Source organism: Dromaius novaehollandiae, chromosome 12, assembly GCF_036370855.1.
Source record: "Dromaius novaehollandiae isolate bDroNov1 chromosome 12, bDroNov1.hap1, whole genome shotgun sequence".
Lineage (NCBI taxonomy): Eukaryota > Metazoa > Chordata > Aves > Casuariiformes > Dromaiidae > Dromaius > Dromaius novaehollandiae.
The window spans coordinates 11,669,191-11,691,278 of record NC_088109.1 but is presented as its reverse complement, the minus strand read 5'-3'; the positions used below and the strand labels follow the sequence as shown (position 1 = coordinate 11,691,278).

The window sequence follows — 22,088 nt, the reverse complement described above, 5'->3', positions numbered from 1 at the left end:
CAAGTCAAATCTGATGAATATGAACTATGGAGAAATTCTGTGTTGTACCTCCAACAAAAAACCCTCAGGCAGGGTAGATGTTCAAGTTGAGAACTGAGGTGTTTCTTATTGTTTTTTTGTGGCACTGGTTTCTTCTGGTATTATGCCTTGAAATAGACAGTTTCTTTTATCACCACATAAATTGCCACTGCAAGGAGAAGGAGATAATGTTTTGCTGGGGAAAGAGAAAGTGAGATGTGGACTGTGCTGCTGTCATTCTCTCAGAGGTGCTTTTTTGCTTTTTCTTTTTTTTTTTTTTTTGAGAGAGAGAACAGATGGTAAAAATACTGACTTCAGAAAATAGTTGGAGTAATGATTTTGAAAGGCAGTGCTGATGATTGAAAGGATGTTTCTGTGTTGGAGAATGTATTTAGACAGGTTTGGAGGAGAATCAGCTGCCATTATCTTTAAGTAGCTCCTCTTTTAATCTTGTTCCGGTGGTGGGATACCTATGTTGATATGCTTCCTGAAAGTGGAAGATGATACCGTCTTCCTCACTCTGACATTGAGATCGAGTGCTTTGGTTTTCTAATTGGGGGTGGATTACTTCCCGCCCCCCCCATAAAGAAGGGTTTATAGATAAAAACTGTCTTCTGTCTTGAACTAAGATATGTCTCCTCTTCTTCCAGTACCATTGTAGTGGTTTCCTAGTTACTCTTCCTACAAATCAAAGAGAAAGTTGGTGTGCTGAGACATTTTTTGTCCTTTCCAAACCTCCTGGGCAAAACGGAGTTCCCTGCCACAGAAGTTGTGTGTGTCTGGTCTTCCTGAGCATAGGTCTCCTTTTACCTTCTTTCAGTCAGTATTTGAGTCCATTATTATTAAGATACAACACTTTCTGTTGTGGTTAAGCTCCCTCTGGAGGAGTCGCATCTCACCTCCTCTCATGGTTTGTGGGTTCTGCTGCTTTGGCTCCCCTAACTGGCTGATAGTCAAATGCTGGGTCACAGTCTGATGAATGGTGGTATAGCTATTCCTGCCAGTTGCCCCTCCTGTCCGCTGCTGCGGCTCTGAAGGTTATAGAAAGGTGGCAATGGAAAGGGGTGACCAGTATTCTTAGCAGCCAAATATCAAGTGAGCATACTCAGCCATATTTGAATGCCAAATCTACCTGATATTCAGAGAACTAGCTACTCAGCCTGTGTGTGCTGAAAGAGATTGCTCGGGGTGATTTTCTTGCTTTAGAAAATCTAAAGGCTGCAAGATGAGTCTTGCAGACCTCTGAGGGATGACTAACAGAAAAGAGTGGGTTTTTCACCCTCAATGAGGGTGAGGCAACCAGCCAGTGTATCGCTTTCAAAGACAACATATGCTCTGCCATCTATATCTCTTATGGTGTTTATTATATTTTTATCCACCATGATGCATTTATGTTTTCAGTTTAATTTAGACTGCAAGATGCTTGGGGTAAATAGTGTTTGTGTTTTATTTATTTATTTAAACTTCAAATTTGCCTAGGAAATACTATTGTGATATCAAAATAATTTTTGTAGTGCACCTGCTCATTCATTTGTAACTTTATATTTTTTTCAGTTTTGGCATTTAATGTATTTTGGCATTTAATGTATTTTTGCAAAGCAAGTAGTAGTTTTTGGATGATCTTATATGTATTAAACGATGAGTTTGTCTCAACCTACTTATTTTGCAACATTAATACTAGATTTGTATTTTCTACAAAGTCTTGGCAACAGGGCAGGAGTTACTGGAAGTCAAAAGGAGGTTATAATTTCTTTTTGAGAGGAATAGGTGATCAAGGGAAACCTGGGAAATGGAGAGGGAAATCTCTAAATGAACTGGGTAGTGCTGCTTCTTTTGGGTGGTACTTCGAAGAAAATGAGAATACAAATCAGCAGAAAAGTCGAATCTTTTTCCACAGCACTTGATTTTTAATCAGTCCTTTTTTTGTTTTATTGTATAAGTGTAGGCTAATGCTTTTTAAAATTATTTTTAAAAAATTATTTTGAAATGAAATGGATTTATGTTGGCTTGTCACTGCCCATACGTAAGGTGCAACAAAAAGACGTGGTTTTGTCAGGAAATGATTGTGGACTGTTTGTGGGGCCCAAAAAAGGTTATAAGCATAGATACCCTGTGTTTGCTTGTGTAGGAAAATGTACACATCTGTGTTGAGTTAACAGTGGCTTGAACCTCATCTTTCAGCGCTGTTCTTTTTAAATATGTGACAGACTACAGGCTTATGGTAAATTATGATTCTAGGGAGAAGATTAACATCTGCATGATATTTCAGTTTCAATGTTACTTTCTCGGTTGTTCTTCTCAGGGAAGACTTGTGATATTGACTTTTGAAATGCCCAGTTTTGGAATGTCTTAAATAGCCAGATTTAGTTTTGGCGTGATTATGACAACTAGGAACACCAACCTTACCTCCTTTCAGATATAGCCTGCCAGGTGCAGTGTTCTGAACAAGGCTAGAGCAGTGGCGAAGAAGTATGGTCATACCGTTTTTGTCCATGGAAACCTGGAATTCCTTCATGATATTACAAGTGTAGGCTTGGAGATGGACAATTTACATGTTTGGAAAGTTGAATATTGCTATAATCTCTTTAATTCTCGATAAGAATAATGGGGGAGAACTGTAGTGTCAGAATTTCTGTTGTTTTAGGATGGCAGGTGCAATGGGTCTAAGAATCTGAAGTCTACCTTAGAGTTTCAAGTTGTGATTGGACATGTGGGAAACTGCCTTTTTGGATGTCTAGTAATACTTGATTTTTTTCTGAGATGTTCTAAAATCAGGTTTTTGAAAAGGAAGATAACATTTCTAGACTATTGAAAGATTAGCTTAGAAACTCACTTTTACAGTCGCCATTTATTGGAAATGAAGCTTCAAACTAGCTTAACATATGGCTTTATTTTTGTTAGGAATCCCACTTTCAATAGCTATTAGCATATATTTTAAGCTTTTCACTGCTTGTCATGCTCACTGATATTATGGTTTCCCTCTAATAGAAGTCACAATGCAGCTGTAGAATCCAGCAGCTAATTTCTACAGAAATGGGAAATGAAAGACTTTAGCAAGGAAAATGACTAGAAAGACTTGTTTTAGAGTTAAAACAAATCACATTTTTCAAAAATAAATTGCATGAATAAAAACTCTTTTTGATTAAAAAGAATCTTACATTGTGTGATAAATGCCACGAAAAGGTGAAAGGTGTAAAAAGATGTGAAAGATAAATGGTTAAGGTACATGTGAAAATGGCATGCGCTACAGTAACTGAGATAACTGTGGAGTTGAGGCAGGAAGTCATTGGAGAAAGGAATGTACTATAAACACAGACTAATGATTGGCTAGCTGGATATAGCATGCATTTTGTTTCTAAGAAAGTGAAAGAAATAAAGAGAAATCTTTGCCACTCCTGAATTCAGTCCAACAGATCACCCACTGCATAGGGCATGTATGGGGAACATTTTGCCTCCAAGTAAAATGTTCCGATTCCTTGGGATGAATGCTGGCTTATTGGCCATACTGTTCTATTGGCTTTGAGAGGCTAACAGAATGTACTTCAGTGGTTTCATTCTAATTCCTAATGGAGATTTACTGTGTCCAGACTCACAACTGCCGTTATTTAGCATCTGATTTGATTGTCTCGTCAAAAAGATAATAAATTGAATGGTTTTGGAGACCACGCTACTGTAGTTTTCAGGAGCTAGTCCCTCTTTGCAAATACGAGTTGAATCTTGTTGGTAATTGCACTGCCTCTGCTTCTGTTTCCAGTATTGTTACCTCAGCACTTTTCATGGTCAATAAAATTAATTTACAGGTGATCTGCTAAGATATGTGCAGTATTTCATTACGTATATGTTCTGTGCAGTGTTTGAATCCTTTAATATTTTTATTAAAAGGCATAGGATCTGTATTACATTCATGACCTTGTGAACTTTGACTTAAAGAGTTTCTCTAATGCATTATTTCTCTCAAAATACATTCTGTTGTTGAAATACCATAGTTCTTATTGCTTCTGTTCTTTGAACAACTTTGATTAGCATACAAACATAACATAGTAAAGCATAGTTGTTCTTTTTGTTGACTAATGTCAAATAATAGTTTAAGAAATGGGTACTCTTGGATGCTTTGGAAGACATAGTTTGCTGTGTAAAGCACGTTTATTTTTGATGGCTATATATTGATAGTCATGAAGTATCTTGGCTTTTATTTAGGAACCTTTTTCACAGACCTCATTTGAAATCTGCTCAGGCAACTTGTTTTCCTTAATGAAAGCGATACAATAGCATCTGTCATCAGTGTCAGATGTTAACATCAGATGCCTGTAATGACTTCTAACTTGCACTTGTGAATTGGCATGATTATGCTGAGCTAAAACGGGTTCAGTGTCAGTGCAAAGGTGGAGGATTGGGTGGTGCTATGAAATTGTTGATAACCAGAAGTGGTTGGGGAACTGTTTTCAGTCTTTTGGGGGGGGGGGGGGGGGGGAGGGAATCCAAAAGTGCAGTGCCTCCTAACAGTTCCATGGAGCTCTTTCTATGCTGAATCAGAAGTAATTTGCTAAATCAGTCAGACTACTTACAGACCCTGTGTCCTTGGAGAACTTTGGTCTAACATGGCTGAGACACAGCCAGATTCATTTTTTTGACACAATCCTAAAACATGCGTGCATCCTTATTTCCTACCGAGGAGAAAAGGGATGAAAGACGTTCAGCATGCTTATGAATTCTGATGACTTCAAAGTATGCTGAATACACAAATATATGCTTTTTGTTATATATTTTAGAAGAATATATATAATACTGCTATTGAATCCAAGAAATGTAAAATGGTGAGTGTATATATTTAGACTTGCTAAATTTCATATATCCCAGTATTTAAGTATTTAACATTTTATCACATCAAATAGAATAGAAAATGTGGGAAATTACATGGGCAATCTTAATAGCTGGTCTTATGGTTATTTTATTGCTTTCATATGGAAAAGGAAGTTTTATAGCAAAAAAGGAAAATACATCTTATCTTGCAAACATCTAAGCTTGTGTTTAATAATGTTGATGGGAGTAGCCTTAGTGAATTCAGTGGAAAAAACTCCGTTGTGTAGAAGTGTCATTGCATTTTAAAATGCATTTTAAATTGAAAAAATAATTACATTAATATAAATGATAAAATATTGCTAAACATATCTAATGTGAAATTAGAGAAATTTGCAGTCAAATTTACAGTTAAATTCAGTCAATTTCCTTCCAGATTATTTTAAACTTTTAGGTTATATTCCTGTACCGTATTAATAGCTGTCTCTACTGTGTGTTTAATATATTTATTGGTTATCGGGTAACCTTATATTTCAAAGACTACCAATAGGAGTGTTGCCAATACAGATGCTTCTTGTGATTAACAAATTTTCAGGGGTATTATTTTACCATAGCTTCTGCCTTATTTTTAAAAAAAGTAATTTTATATTTTGGAATTATTGAAAAACTTATGATGCATCTGAAGTGCAACTTTTCCTATTTTATACTTAATTTGTAAGGAAACATATTTGTTTCGTGACTTTTTTCCTGTTGTTACTGAGCACTTAACTGAGTTAGTTCTGTGGCTTTCAGAGCTAATACCTTATATAACAAAGGGATGCTGTTATAAGACAGTGTTGTTTTTTTTAAAAAAAGCTTTCTCTCGAAGCAGTGTATGTCTTGAAAATTTATATTTCATAAAATGTATATCTATAAAAATATATCTTTCACCCCTATTTATGAATCACTTGTTTGTATCACTTTTGAAGATAAAACATGGTCTCTTCATTAGCTGAATTATGTTCTTTTTCTGCACAGTCTAGATTATCACAGAAGCCATCCTTATTGGTTTCTCATTCCTAAATTTTTTTTAATGATCCTTATCCTCTCTTCCTTTCTTACATGGTGGTGTAACAGTTAATATAACAGAAACTTCTGAAGTACTATTTGTCTTCATAAGTAATCATTTTTTTTCTATCACAAGGGGCTCCATTAATCCAAAGTATATGAATGGAAAATAGATGCAATTATTCTTTAAGGAAAAAAATAAGATTATTACTAGAATCACACTGTAGTGTAATTAGCATGCATACAATGTGAGGTTTTTTTTTTTATTTTTTTTGAATTTGAATTTGATTCCCACCTTCCTCACTTCTGGTTGAAGAATTTGGACCATAATTTGCTTTGTCAAAGGTTCAGTTTTCCTCACTCTTAAGCAAAGCAGAAGAAATGTGGACTAGATGATAAACTATGATAAAATATGAGGTTACAAATGTGGATCAACACCCTTGCTGCACTTTTTATGGTGTAATTGGGTACCCAAAGACAAATCAGATTTCAGCTGGGAAGAAGAAGCTTGGATATTTAAGCATATTATCTTTGAATTAAAATTTGTTTTGTTAGTTTCCTTTACCCTTCTCTGTTCTTTACCTTTCTATGTAATTATAAAAGTGGAAATTCCAGCTGAATTCAGTCCTCAGTTGATTCTTTACCTGTTTTTATAATGAAATATGCATGTAGCATTGCTAGAAGCTTTTTAAATGTGTCTGGAATTCTCTTGTGCACTGCTTGAAGTTTTGAGTTTAGAAATTATAGGAAGAACAAGCTTGTTCTTCACTAGTGCTAGGAGAAAACTTCTAGCTTGTCTCAGATCATGCTTATTTTTAAGCTTTAGCATCTCAATAGAAATGGAAAGGTAATTCAATCTGTAGCAAAGACAGTGTTTCTATAAACTATTAAATAGTCATTCAAATTAAGTAGGTTTTGGCAAAAGTAAAGGCAAATTGCGTTACTCATTATGTATAGTATTTAAGTTATCCTGACAGCTGATCTATACTTCTATATTTTAATATTTTCCCAGAAGGAGACTATAAATCGTGGTTCATACAAGTATCAGACTTTAATAGTATGTTCCTTTTAATTAAAAAAAGAACTTAAACTATGAGACTTAAAATGTGGATTTGCTAAAGATGCATTTAAAAGTGACAGGTTTTGATAAACTACTTGAAAATCCAATGAATATATTTTACCTTTGGGGGAAAATACTTCTTGTGTAAAACAAAGAGAATGAGTTCTGTAAGAGCAAAGTAAACTCACCATTCAGTAATTTCATAAATTACTATGGCTGCCCTTAATTCATTTAGTTTTAGGCAAGCTTTAAAAAACAGATTTATTGTGCTGCATCACAAGATCCTTTATCCTGGAAAGATGATGTTCAGGTCCAAATTCTATGGGTTCAGCTCATCTTGCTCAATCTAGATTCTTTGATGGTGTTGCTGCAAAATATGTCTATGTGAAAGATATGTCTATGCTGATTCAAAGAAACCCAGCAGCTTGTTTTGTAACTGTAATAATTCACCAAATAGTGTCTCTTTTGTTCATTTTATGTACAGGTACGTATGGATGGCAAATATATACATTCGGTGATGTCTTGAGTGTGAATAAGAGAATCTCTTGTTTTCTTTCTTTCTTTCCTTTTCCTTTTGTGGTCTGATTCCCATACCTTAAAAATATATCACAATCAGCCATGAAACTATTTTAATTTGTCCTACATATTATTCCAGTCATTTAGGGACTTAAGGCAACTTCTAAGACGGCTTCATGCTAGCAAAGGAGGAGAGAACTGCTCTAGCGTAGATCAAGTTCTTCATTTATATTAATGGCTCCTTTAGGCTGCTTTTGCAAATGGAACTTGGAATTAATAATTTTCCTTAATGTTTTTATTTAATCTTAAAAGGAGAATTTAGAAATTACAGGAAAAAAGATATCTTTTAAAATAGTTTTTATTTTTTCTTTTTAAAATAAATTCTTCACTTAATTAACCCTATGTTAAAAAATCTTTGGACTTTTATATAAAACCTTACATTATAACCTGGAAAAAGAGAGGGAGGAAAGAATGCATATTTTGCCATTTATCTTAATTTTCAAAATTGAAATTGAGATGTGAAAAGATGATAATGTGATTTCATGATTAGATATATTTTAGTAAATACTGTCCTACAGTGACTGTTACAGAGCCTGATTTAATCTGTTTTTCATTAAACTTGAAAACTGAACTAAATTTTAAAGCTAAAAATACTGTTTGTCTAGCTAACCGGGTGTGTGAGGTAGAACAATCCTACACAGAAGATTGAAGTTTAAAAAATAGTCTTGCATTGAAAAATGAGATTTCTGTTATTGAGGAAGAAAATACTAGTAAGAGGCAAGTGCTTAATGTTCACAGGAGCACTTGGAAAACACAACGAATACAGTCTAGGATACAAAATTCAACACATACAAATGCAGAAGACACCTGCGTACTTGCAAAGACTAAAAGAAATCTTAGGAGTTTTTTCTCTGGAAAGACAAAAGCTTCCAAAGCCCTCAGAAATATCTTTATATTCTGGAAAGGTCATCATGGTGCAGGAAAGTTGAGAAGACTCAAAAACTGTAGAGATGCTGACTGGATTTTTAAATGTATATGTTTCTATCCCTTGTTCTTGGTGCCTTTTTTTTTTTCTTCAAACAAAAGTAATATCTTAACGTGAAAAATTTCTGGGAGAGTGGATAGCTAGCAAAATGACGACACAATAAGCTCATGACTGAACTTTCATCAAGTAAAACTGAGGAGTTATTTTAGCCAGCATCTTTGAAACTTTGACTTTTATTAACACTCAGCTAACCTTAGTGCTTTATATTTTAAACAAAGGATGATGCTAAGGATCGCTGCTTCTTTTGTATGACTGGTAAATCAGAATAAACGTGGATAGAGGTATATACTCTTCATTGGATGACAATTTGCTCTGCGTAGTGTGCTTATTTTTGATTGCTACATATTGGCAGATACACTGCACCCTAGCTTTTATAAAGACACGATGTATCCTCTGGTAAAACCAATGAAAATCAGACCTGTTAATTCTACCTTTGCTCAGCTAAATAAGCCATATGTATATGTGTGTGTATATACATATAAATATATATATATAAAATTATAAATAAAAATACCATGATCTATCTCCAGACCTTTTAATATTTGATACAATAAAAAAACCCAAAAAACTCACCTCCCTTAAACATCTTACAAGCTCCAAAGAGGCTTTTTTGTCACCTGTGGGAGTGCAGGAAAGAATTTTTTTAGTGGAACTTTAAGAGATAAAATGTTAAGAATTAGTGTTTCGAAAAGAGACATGTAATTTAAAGCTACAAAATAATGGAGGTGTCAGTTGATGTAATTTAAATATTACTTTTAATGAAAGTTCAGTTCTAATTAATATTTAGCTTTAAAAGTGTTTTAGAACTTAGTTGTCCCTAACATTGTAATAAAGAAAGAAAAATATCAGTGCTTTAAAAAATCGCAGGAGTGTTCTATCTCTACTGAACACTAGCCTTATTAAAAATATGAAACTCCTTTAAAAAAAAAATTAAAGGCATTATTGTTTCTCTGTTGAAATATACTTGAGAGTAATATAATTGACAATCCTGCTAATTCAGTCAGGATGCTTGTTGTTCAAAATTCTTGCATTTTAGGCAAATATTTTTTGTTGGAGTTTTTTGATCACGTGATAAGTGTTAATTGCTGTCACTGAACCTGATGACAAAAGAATGCCTGACAACTTTATTTTCTATGTACGTGATTAGATGCATATTCAGCAACCATTCCTCCTTTCTCCTTCATATACTATTTTTTTGTATGAAATAGAAATGAAAGCCAGGGAGGTGTAGGGAGCTTATTCTTGTGAGGTGATAAATGCCAGTTCTTTCATTTAGCATCAGTGAGCATTGATTGACATCACCAACTTGCAAGATCAAAACAGACTTTATAACTAACTTTACTCAAAACCTTATATGTACTATTTTTCTGGCTACAGCAAAGTAGAATGCATTTTCTGAAATTGATGCTTATTGATAGTTAAGAGATTTGTTGTACAGACTGCAGTAAAAACTTGCATTTACATTAGAAATGCAGATTTAGGACACTATATATAAAGAACCTAAATGAAGATACTGTCACTTTTAGTGATGCCATGGTGTATTTTTTTTCAAACTTTTAATAAATAAAAGTTGAGTAATAAGAAGACATGGTTGGGTTTCTCTTACTATGACTAAAAAATGGAAAATAATGTCATTTGATCAATCTGAACGTGATAAGTGGGAAAAAATGCTTTGTTCTTTACTTTTAATAAAAACAGTAGAGGGTTTGTAATAACCTTATATGAACCAGCGTTTTGTTCATTACCTTGTGTTATTACATTAAAATAAGACATGCCATGCTGCTCAGATTTATGATGAAATGAAGCATATTGTACAATAGACCTTGATTTTACATATCTAGTTTGCATCAGTTTTTTTTTAAGCAATATAATATAAAACATGCAAAGAAAGGAATATTCTCATTTACGGGGATGTGTTGAGCTGTTGTTAAAGTAGGGGGGGGAAAATGAGAAAACAAAAGAATGTGCCAAAATACCTCTTGCTTTTGACCACCACTCTATTTATTAAAAAACAAAAAACAAACAAAAACCTTCTGATCCCAATGCTGCTTTTTGTGATGAGAGAGTTTTTAAATAATACCTTTGTATAATTAAAGAAAATCATACTGTTTGCCAAGGTATAACAGGACTTTTTTTTTTTTTTTTTTTTTTTGATATCTGAAAATGCAGGGAGGATGAGTCCTAGCGGAGAACAGAGGAGCATATGTTCTACATCCTCTCCTAGTTCTTTTATTTTCTTGTTTTCAGTTTATACTTGGGGAATTGTAGAGTACTAAACAGCTTTAGACAGCATGGAAGCCTTGAGTATACTAAAAATCAGACTGATAATTTCTGCACTTAGCTGTCACTAGATTATTTGGGGAAGGATAGCAGTTAGGATGGGCTTCTCTTTAAATTTTGAATAGTATTACAAATATTTGAGCTTCTGGCCATGTGAATATTGGCAAGAAGTTCCACAAAGCTATTAAGTCTGGCTAATATCCAAAATTACTGCTGACCAGAGAAGAGAGAATTAAAACTGGGCATGAGCTTTCTGTTGTTTTTGTTTTTGCTTTTTTTGTTGTTTTGTTTTGTTTCTGTTGTCTTTGGTTTTGTTTGTTTTTTCCTCCATTCTCTATATGTTGGTCACTGTTCTGTCCCACTATGCCTTCCTCTGAAGACAGGGTAAATGGCATGTGAGACATACTGTCACAGAGTCAGAAAGTAGCTCCATGTTAAAATGCTGATTATCAGTTAATGGTAAGGAAACAGTAACTTTTCTGAGTACTGTACTGAGCTTTATGAACATCATAGTGTGTCCCCCTCTGAGAAAAGAGAGGAGGAGGAAATCAAGTCTTTTTATACTTTGCTACAGATGATAGGCTGCTGTTAGTAATATAAAGAACGGTTTCTGTGTATAGTTAAGACAACTTAAATTTTGTTGTGGTCAGTTGTGTCTATGGCCTGTAGTCACTATGCTTTTCGAGGATAGTTTGAACATTTGCTCATGTTGTGTTTTCTATCCTGGGAATATCTCTTTAAATAACTCTTGCTACATTTTTGTCTCTGGCCATATATCTAGTTACTGAAAATTTTCTGTATTTCTTGGTGTTTTACAATATTGTGTGTTTTTTTTAATAAAGTTATTAAATCTGCTGTTGAATTAGCTACACTGCGCTCTGTCTAGCAGCTACCTGTTGGTGAAACCTCCTTATGAGAAACTGGTGAGGACTCCGTATTTGCTGTTGCTACATGAGGAATTGGTAGCAAAGCTCACCATTGTGTGTCATTGTTTGTTTGTTTGTTTGCTTTTTTTATGCCCTGGACTATCTGATCTGACATTGCTGGGCTACTTAGGCCAAAACATTTTATAGGAGACATGGAATGTAACAACATTCTCGCTGTTGTGATTTTTCTGAATTTAATGAAGCAGGAGTTTCATCCTTTTTCATTAAAATGTATTCAGACAGCATGTCATGTTGTTTGGCAAGATCTAGTTTCCATTCTTTTTGAACCATCATGTTTCACAGAGCTCAGGGACAGACAAAATAGCTCCCAGTGTATTCTGAGACTAAATTACAGTGCTTGTGTGCAATTTTTTTGCCTTATGAAACAAAAGATTAGCAGGTCCAATGTAGAAAATCCTGCACTTGCTTTGAATTCTGTGGTGCTGATTTGTTTAAAGAGTTTCCTAACAAAAATTTTTTTGTGTGTGTCAGAGTATATAATCAGTGAAAAGAAACAAATTTTGGGGTTCTGTGAAGACAATATTATTTCAGGGAAACTAATCATATAAAATGTATAAGTAATGCATTGGAAAAAAAGATAAAGTGAAGGAGACCTTATATTAGAATCATATGTTTTAAGTCTATATAAAAATAGATAGTTAAAGGCAAATACGATAGTGTGTGTGATTCTTAAGTAATGTGAGCCCTTGATGTTATGGTCAGCAGAGTACAGGTGATGAGATAAGGAAGAAATCTTGAAAATAAGCTAAGCCTAATTTAGAACAGCCATCAGGAAGTAGTTTATCCTGAAATAGGCTATTTCTTATTTGCTGGGATTTTCAGGACTGATGAGAGGGAGTGTGGGGAGGAAAGCCATAGTGATTTTATTTATTTATTTTTTTCCCCACTGAGAATGCATGCTTAAATCTCCAAATCTTTCTATATACTTTTGCTCACAATACAAAATATTTAAAATCACAATTGTGATGGTTAGTTTGCAAAAGTCATACAGTGTGTATGCTGAACTTAAAGTAAGAAAATGTTGAGACAAGTAAATGAGCATCTGTTTTTTTTCTAGTACCACCAAACTGATTTGAATTTTAAAACTCAAAATAACCATTCCAATTATTGGAAAATGTGACTGCAGTTTATACTAAGTTCGTCTTTGCTCCATCCTGGACTAGAATGAAAGAATGTGGGAGACCTTTTCTCTCCAGGGAAAATTTGAGAGAACTATAGTTTTCATAAGCTAGTTTATATCGCTGTATTGGAACTGCTTTATACTTGCTACTGCAAAATCTGCAGCTTCTCTGCTTCTGTCAGTAGGAAGTGTGGCAAGTGAGTCTCTGTAGCTGTGGGTTTTTGTCCATATAGTGCTCTCCTCTCCCCAAAATACATGAGATTCTTAGTTTCCCACAAATTCCATTTATCTTCCTCTCCAACCCTCACACCGCGGTACTACACTGGTTTTGTTTTAGTTTAGCAAAACCATCCTTGAAGTATTAGGTAAAACAGAATTCCTTTAGAGCAATTAAACTTTTTTGCATAGATTAAAATGGCAGTATAAAAGGAATCTAGCTTCCAAGATCAGAATCATCTAGATCTTTCCTTCCCACCCTTAGCTCAGCTAGAATGGCTCTGTGCCAGCAGGTTCTATAGCAAGAGAAGAAGGGATCTTCTCCCTGTCTGTTTTTCTCCAAAGAGTAGATAATTTCTGTGGCAATTGCTGAGGCTGATATCGTCTCCCATTGTCTCCAAATCCTGATGCATTGAGACACGCAGTAAATCTTCCTAAGGCTAGGCTCTGTGAATAGGTGATGAAGAGTGGAGAACTGTGCCTTTCTCCCTTCTACCATGAAGCAAAGGTACATGGCTTCTACTGTGCCCACACTTATCACAGCCATAGATGAAGGCTTAAAATTTATCCTTAAGATGCATATACTTCCAGGCAAAAGCACACTTTTATGTGCCTTTTTTTCAAGCTGTTTGTAAGAAAGCTGATCTGTACAACCCAGATTATAGTAGGTAACGGATTGCAAATGAAAATAGAGGTGAGCTATAAGAATTTCTGTGAATCAGGATTTTCAGCTTGTGCTCTATACTTATGGTCTACTGTCCATGAGCTATTCTTACAGGCCCAAGAAAGTAAGAAATGCAAGGATGTTGTCAGTGTGCTTCCACTTTCTTTATAGAGGTCTGCATCTTGATTAGAAAATTTTTCAGGGGGAAAAAAAATTTGAAAATGCTATGGAGGTAATAACGTTTTTTGGTTATTCTGTACTTCTGTCTCACTGCTTTCAGAGTTTTCATAGAGATGTAAAAATTACACTATTAAAGCAGATTGTGAACATTATTAAAGTCAGGAGTAAGGTTAGCTTCTCTTTGGATGAGGGACGGTGATGCCCTTTTTCATTAGGGATCAATAGGAAGCATTAAACGGCTAACAAAGACTAAAGTTACCGTTCTCTGAGATGAGAACTGCTCTTCTCAAAACTTAAGCAGGAAAAAGAAGATAGTTTAACCACAACTAAGAAAGCTTAACAAGGCAAAACAAGTACCTAAAAATACACATTGGTTATGTAAACAGAAGGCTAAGTAGGATAGAAAATGACTTAGAAGAAATACAAATCATGTACTTATCAGACATTGGCAACAGAAGGGGAAACTGGTACAGTAGTGTGCTGTAAAGATATTTTATACCTCTGTTTTAGAGGATGAAGAAACTTGCTCTCCCCATATCTCAGGTCTGCTGCATCTATGTGTTTAATTGTATCCAGTTTAAATTGGTGTTAGCAGCCTATTATCCCAGAAATCCAGGTTTTTCACCAGGCCAGGCTTTTTTTCAGGAGAATTGTACCAGTATGGAAGGCAGTTGCTTTTGCTCAGAATCTGCCATGAGCCAACGGAAGGAAATTGCAGTTCAGCTCAGATCTCATGCAAGATCCTCTTTGAACAGCTACAGAACTTTTACAGGGAACAAGAGAAGGACACGGATGGGCTTCCCAGAGTGTATTACAAATAGTGTTATTTGGCCAGGGGATGGTTGGCACTTGAGAGTTAGGGTAAGCAATTGCATTGTCCCCAGTCACCATGAGGTACTCTTTTTCATTGATCAATCCATTGAAGTTGAGATGGCAGAAAAGCTGCACCAGTTTTTTTCTGTGAAACAAATTGTGGGCTAGCTCTCAAACACTGGATGACAGCTGAAAATGGGGGAAGATTTGGATACTCATTAAAATGTCCAAATGTGAACATGTAAATTGGCAAGTGACATCTGGTTCCTTTAAATGTGTTCCATGTAGCTGGAAGCTTCCGGAGGTTTTCAGGGCTTGGGAAATTGGCCCAGGCTTTTGCCTCTGGAATTAAAAATGTACCTTTTTTTTTATTATTTTTTTTTAAAGAGTCATGTCATCCAGAAGTAGAAAAGAGTTGCTAGAATGTAATTTCATAACTATAATTTCTTCCTAAATGGTTAAAAATTACACTTTCTCATTGAAATGGTACCTCTGCTTTGCTTTATACAGCTGTGTAGCTTGTATATAGCAAAAGTGCCAGTGTTCTGTGACAGAATTGTTTGTCTTGTTAATCTAGTTTGTATGGAACAATGTTTTGTTAGCTTGTTTGATCTATTTTGCCAAGGGCAGTGTTTGCACTGAAGTGACTTATTTTAATGGAGCAGCCTGGCTGTGGTACAAATGGTTGTGTTTCCAAATTATCAATGTTGAATAAATACCACACCTTTATACTTCTGCCCAGTGTCCACGGTGGCATTGTTCAAAATAGATCAGTGTAGCAGTATGCCTTCCGCCTTTGAAACTCATGGATCTTGACGCATCTCTTGGGAAAGAGGTGAAAATTCACAAGAACGGCCACTGATGTGTAGTAGTAGCTGAAACAAGTTGAATAAGTCAAAACATCTCAGCTAGTTCAGATGCATGTTAGTAATTACAATGAAACAAATGGTTTAGACTATGCTGGCTGTTAAACTTACTGAAAACCTAGCATATACCAACCAGTTCTTAGAATCCTTGTAAGCCACTTGGGGTATGGTATGTTTGCATGGGCTAATGAGGTGTCAGTGGAGAAGTGAATGATTTTGCCAGGAGAGAATTGTCTGTGTAGACATAGCATGTTTCCTGTTTGCTGACATCATTAGTATCAGTAATGTTTTATGCTAAAATTTTTTGTAAGGATTTAGTTTACTAGAGATTATTAATAAATCTCATATTAAAACTTCCTTCTCCTTGCCCCTGACTCAACACTTTTTCAGAACAATTGTAGAACAGATGTTTTATAGCACTGGGAAATAATGTATCTAGAGATAATGAGGATGCCTTGAGGGAATGGTTAAAGATTACTGAATTTAACTGAATCCAACTTTTGCTCTTCCTCTAATTACCTTTGAAACAAATGGTATTCGATCTGGTTAATCACCACCAATTTAATTAATTTCACCAATCTCTTGAAACAGTCAGACTTGTTTAAAAAATCAGGAGGCCTAAGCCTGAAGTCCTGTGTATATATTGATCTTTATGCTATATAATGGTAATAAACTCATTCGAAACTTAGTAAATATGTAATAACAGTATTGAAGAATTTGATAATGGGAAGAATATCAGAACCACATTTATCCGTTTTGTTTGGTTAAATAAATCACGAGGGCAGATCTACCAAAGTGATAATATGATATCCAAAAGAAAACAGTGTATGTGACAAGCCCTCTTTTTCTAAATGAAAACCTAGATTATTTATTATGTAGCCTTCTCCTGAGAAGTTGATTAACAACAAATATTAGCAAGCTTGTACTTAATTAAGCAAATAATACTGTATTGTAATACTACATTATAATTGCCTGGAGGGAAATATTCATTCAAATTAACTTTGTTTTATTGTTAATTTATCCTAGTAAAATATACTTCTAATGATTAAAGCTGAACTATTAGAAATGGTTTGTTTCCTCCCTCCTTTTACCTATCCAAAACCCCCTTTATTAATTCAAGCACAATTAAAAACCCTACCCCATTCCAGTGTTCTGTCTTAATGATTAGAGGGGAAAGAAAGAGAGCCAATGAGTTACTACTTTCATACTGTGTTTTGAAAATATAATTTCTTGTTTTATTTAGGTCTCAATGTAGACAACAGCTATTTTTTTTTCTTTATATAATTCCATGTGTTCAGTCATTTAAGTCTGTTCACATATGCTGGCTAAACTACATTTTTGGGGCCCGTGGTGGTTATTGAGCTAGTCTGGCCTAGTCAGAGTGTGAAGATATTTTCTAGCGGGAAAGAAATGTTCAGTCTTTTCTCTGAATGAAATAAATCTTAATGCATTTTTTAACCAGTCATCCTAAATGTAGAACATACTATGAACTTTATTTTTAAAGTAATTACTGTAAGACCTGAGGTACTTTTTTTTTCCCCTGACATATGCTGATTACTTTATTCACGGTAAACTTGTTTTCTAAGATGAAGGGAAAGTTTTTGTAATTTTCTTTTTTTTTCCCTCTCTCCTAGGTTTTTGAGTTTGGAGGAATAATAGATTTTTGCCTACGGGAAGAATGCAGTGAAACTGCCAATATTTCTAGCTGGAATTATAGATTTGATATTCAACTTTAGTGTTACTAATTTCTTATTACATAGTACCTCAAAGTAGAAGAAAAATGTATGGAAGTGCAAGAACAATCAGCAACTTAGAAGGAAGTCCCTCCAGGTCTCCTCGTTTGCCAAGATCTCCTCGCTTGGGCCACAGGCGAACAAATAGCGGAGGAGGAGGAGGAACAGGTAAGACGCTATCAATGGAGAACATCCAGTCCCTTAATGCAGCCTATGCAACATCTGGACCAATGTATCTGAGTGACCATGAAGGTGTAGCTTCTACTACTTTCCCAAAGGGCACAATGACTCTCGGAAGGGCTACGAATCGAGCTGTATATGGTGGTCGAGTCACAGCTATGGGGAGCAGTCCTAATATTGCTTCAGCTGGACTTTCCCACACAGATGTCCTTTCTTATACTGATCAGCATGGAGGTCTGACCACATCTTCACACCATCATCACCATCAGGTTCCTTCGATGCTGAGACAGGTTAGAGATAGTACTATGTTAGACCTACAGGCTCAGCTTAAGGAGCTACAGAGGGAGAATGATCTTCTCAGAAAAGAACTAGATATTAAGGACAGCAAGCTGGGATCCTCCATGAATAGCATCAAAACTTTCTGGAGTCCTGAGCTAAAGAAAGAGAGAGTATTGAGGAAAGAAGAAGCAGCCAGAATGTCAGTTCTTAAAGAGCAAATGAGAGTTTCCCATGAAGAAAATCAGGTAAGTAATGCTGAAAGTTTCTTTCTATTGATTTACAGCTGAGCACTTGATATTTTGCTTATGATACCATATCCTGTGCTGGAAGAAGTCTGACAATAACGACAAGAATTGTATGTCTTGATTTATCTGCCTCTGGCTGCTAACAGTAGGAGAGCACACTAATAAGAATCTCGATGCAGGTTGTAATTGCCTTGATGCAGCATTCTTTCACATTACAGTTGAGGAGAATGACTCTTTGTTACTACCTATTTTCTTATTTGTGAGTCTTTCTGTAGTGCTTTTTGCAGCGATGGTCGGAGTACATTCTGCAACCTTTTCTGAAGAGGTAAACGAACCACTTCTGCAAATGCATAAATAAATATGCAGAGACATATTTTGTGTGAGCTACATAGGGATTTACCTGCCCTGTTTTCATTAAAGCTAAAAGAAGGTATCCTATTAAATCCCCAAATGTAAAATTTTAGAATTCTGCATGCTTCAGAATGAAGTTGAAGTTATGTTTTCATCTACATGTTTAGAATCCTGTGTCTTAGAAAATGAGTGTCTTGTAAATATGCTTTTCAAGTACTTGTATTCATGATATAATTACTAATAATTTATTTCCTAAAGCTGTGAAAGAATTTAACTCATTTAATCTGAATGAATAAACCTATAATGTCAAGCTTTGTGAGACTCTATGCTATTTCACAAAGCTATATATAAACCACGGGCATAGATTAAAAAAAAAAATCTCATATTGAAGGCGCCACACTCCTTTTGATTGGTGGTCATATTGTAAAGCTGCTCCTTTTTAGTCTCAGCTTTCCTCTGACAAAAACACAATCCTATGTTTCTTGCACTTACAAATCCCCAGTCTAAACTTCTTCACTGGCTGGCAGGCAGCAACAATTGAAATTTTTAATTTTTCTGTTGAGTGTCTGGTCACCAGTGCTGGTCACCAGTGCTTCTCACCGGATTTCCCAGCTCTTAAATATTTAGTTACATGACATACCTGTGAAAGTAATGTATGCCTGGTCTTGACTGCTTATTCCAGTGGGAAGCTGACTGAGGAAGCAGGAATTCAGTACAATGAATTAATATTGTTTGTGTATAATTCAGGTATCCAGGCTGACAGTACCAGGTATCAAAAACATGTTTGGAGGTTCTGTTTTTTTCAAGAGCCCTATTGGTGAATTCCTAATCTTAGATGTTGGTGTCACCTTAACAGATGAGGAAATATTATAATAACAGAATCCTTAGACTTGAAGATACAAAGCAGAAGTTAAGATGAACTTCACATAAACATAGATTAAGTTTGTAAGGAGGACCCTTCCATTTTTTTCATTATGCTCTTTAAATCGTAACCAAGGTAATCTATGTATAAAGTTTATTTCATACCACATCAGAGAATAGTGGAATCTGTATGAGACAACAGTCAATCTTTAATCAAAAAGTGGGCCCGTTCAGCAACGAATTCTCCTTATGAGATACCAACACAACAGTGAGCGGGAGCTGATGCAGCTAAAAGCAGGTGATGATGTCTTTTCTGCTTCTGTGTCAGAGGATTTCTTCATCATTCTGACATGCCATTTTTCCTTTGTGGTGCCAAATACAGAGAAACTGGATCTGTACATTGTAATGTCTCTAAACTTTTATAGTTTAGAATGGGTTCTATGCAATATTAGAAACTAATTGCTATATATTTAACATGAGTCCTTACTCTATTAAAAAAATACAACATTGGGTCAGACTGAAACTCCATCTAGCCCAATATTCCATCACTAGAAATGTCCAAAAGCTAATGAATAGAGCTAGTGTACAGTGATATCTCCATTGAGATATCTTGAGCCAGTGATGTTTTCTGTGCGCTTAATAACTCTAAGTATATCTTTCTTTGAATTAATCCAGTCCTTTTTTGAACCTATTTAAGCTTCTGGCATCCACAACATCTTATGACAAGCAATCCCACAGTTTAGCAGGTGATGTGAAGAGCCACTGCCTTTTGTTTGCTTTTGTTCTAGATTTTGGCTACTTTTGCTAGGAGCCATATTTGGCTTTACTGGAAGAAACATTGAATAGTTGATCCCTGGTGCCCACTTGCCTGTCACGTATGATTTTTAGAACTCTGTCACATCCTCCCTCAACTCTTCGCTAGACAGAAGAGTCTTAGCACATGTAATAGTTCCTTTCATGGAACCATGCCATTTCCTTGGTTCTTCTCTGAATCTTTCATACCTACTATGTAGGGTTTTTTTTGAGGTGAAGACACCAAAACTGCTTATGTTCTTCATAACACAGGTGAAAAATGCATTATGCATTGATGTTAGTGTTTGCTCTCATATTCTGTATGTCTCTCCCAACAATTCCCAACACTTAATTTGTTTGTTCTTTCTGAGATTTGATGATTTTTCTACTGCTACTGAGTATTGAGCTAATGTTTAAATGAAAATATTTATCATAGCTGCAAAATCTCACAAGTGGTTATAATCAATTTAGATCTCATCTTGTTATGCATAAACTTAGGGTTGTTTTCCCTCGTGCATAACTTCACATTTATCTCCCTGAATTTCATCTGCCAATCCTTGCCTCGTTACTTAGTCTTATAAAATCCTTCTTTATATATGGCTTTTTTTAATTCCCCTGAATAACCCATAATCATCAGTGAAATAAGTCATCTTACTGTTCATCCTGTTTTATGATTTGCTTATGAATATGTCAAACACCACCTCGTGACAGATTCCAGCAAAACTTCACAGGGGACTTCTATGCATTGTGTGACCTGACCATTTATTTCTACTCTTTCCTTTCCTATAACCAAATATTTACATATGAAATGACCATCCCCCTCATCTAATTGCTGCTTAGCTTTCTTAAAAGCATTTGTAGAGGAGCCTTTCTGAAGGAAGGCCTTTGGAGGTCACGGTATGCTGTGTCAGCTAGTTTGTCAGTCTTCCTTACCCACGTGATTATTGATTCCTTCATACAACTGATTTCAATTAAAATGATCAAATAACTGTAATTTTGGAGACATTGTTTTTGAGGGCATCTAAAAAGTTATGCAGTGATGGATCTATCCTTGTTTACAAAAATTCCCTCCTTTTGGAGAGATGTTTTCTTATTAAAACGCTGAAAAATGTTTTCAAATTGACTGTGCATGATGAAATCAACCCTGAATAGGACACTCGAGCAGTTTCATAGTCAACTCTGAGAAGTTGTAGAGCACTAGGGCAATCTCAGGAGTCTGGAAAAGGGCAAAGAAGAAGAAATGACAACTTCATTGCAGTTCCTGGAAGGGTATTGGAAGAAACTATCAAAGAAATGAAGTATTTGTAAATACTAAAAATATAAGGAAATGAATAACAGTCAATATGGATTTGTCGAGAATAAAATATGTCAAACCAGTCTAATTTTCTTGTATGACAGAAAAGCTTTATGCATGAGGGAAAAGCAGTAGTCACACATATTGAAGTTAGGAAAACTGTTTACTATGTCTCGCATAGCATTTCTCATGAGCAAGCTAGTGGGAAGCATACGAGATGAAATTGCAATTATGTGGATGCATATCTGGTTGGAAGACTGTGCTCAGAGTGTAATTATCAATGATTCATGGTGCAATTGGAAAGATGATGCCTAGAGGGATTTAGCAGGGATCTGTCCTATGTTTGAGGTTTTCATCAGTGACCTGAATGATGGATGTGTATTACATTCCCCGATGACATCAAGCTGGAGAGGGCTAAAAACATCCTGGAAAATAGGGTTATAATTGAAAATGATTTTGACAAATTAGAGAAATGGTCTGGAAAAGTAGGATGCGTTTTAACAGAAAGTTGGTAGAAATTAAAGCCGCCTTTTTGAAGCAAGAGACCCAGGCAGAGATAATATTTATGGACAGTGACTTTGATATTCCTGTTTTTCATTTAAAAATTACTTTGCTTTTGCAGATATATGCTTTGTTCTTTGATATTATAACTCAAAGATGCATTAGTTGTCTTGTCTGTGTTCCTCTTTGTGTTATATTTTTTCACAACACAATTAGTATTGTTCTTAAAATGGACTGAGTATATACAGAGGGGCAGGGAATACTCTAAGCTTTTTTTTAACTC

At 35.2% G+C, this 22,088-nt stretch overlaps 1 protein-coding gene across 2 annotated transcripts in view; it reads left to right on the top strand.

The window, feature by feature from the left end:
* The window catches only part of ERC2 (ELKS/RAB6-interacting/CAST family member 2), a 492,995-nt gene that overhangs the window by 2,843 nt on the left and 468,064 nt on the right, over positions 1–22,088 (top strand). For both annotated transcript variants that reach the window (XM_064518915.1, XM_064518916.1), the window contains exon 2: positions 17,204–18,006. In XM_064518915.1, coding sequence (XP_064374985.1) covers positions 17,350–18,006 — 657 coding nt within the window. In that variant the 5' untranslated portion in view covers positions 17,204–17,349. The remainder of the gene's footprint in view (positions 1–17,203; positions 18,007–22,088) is intronic.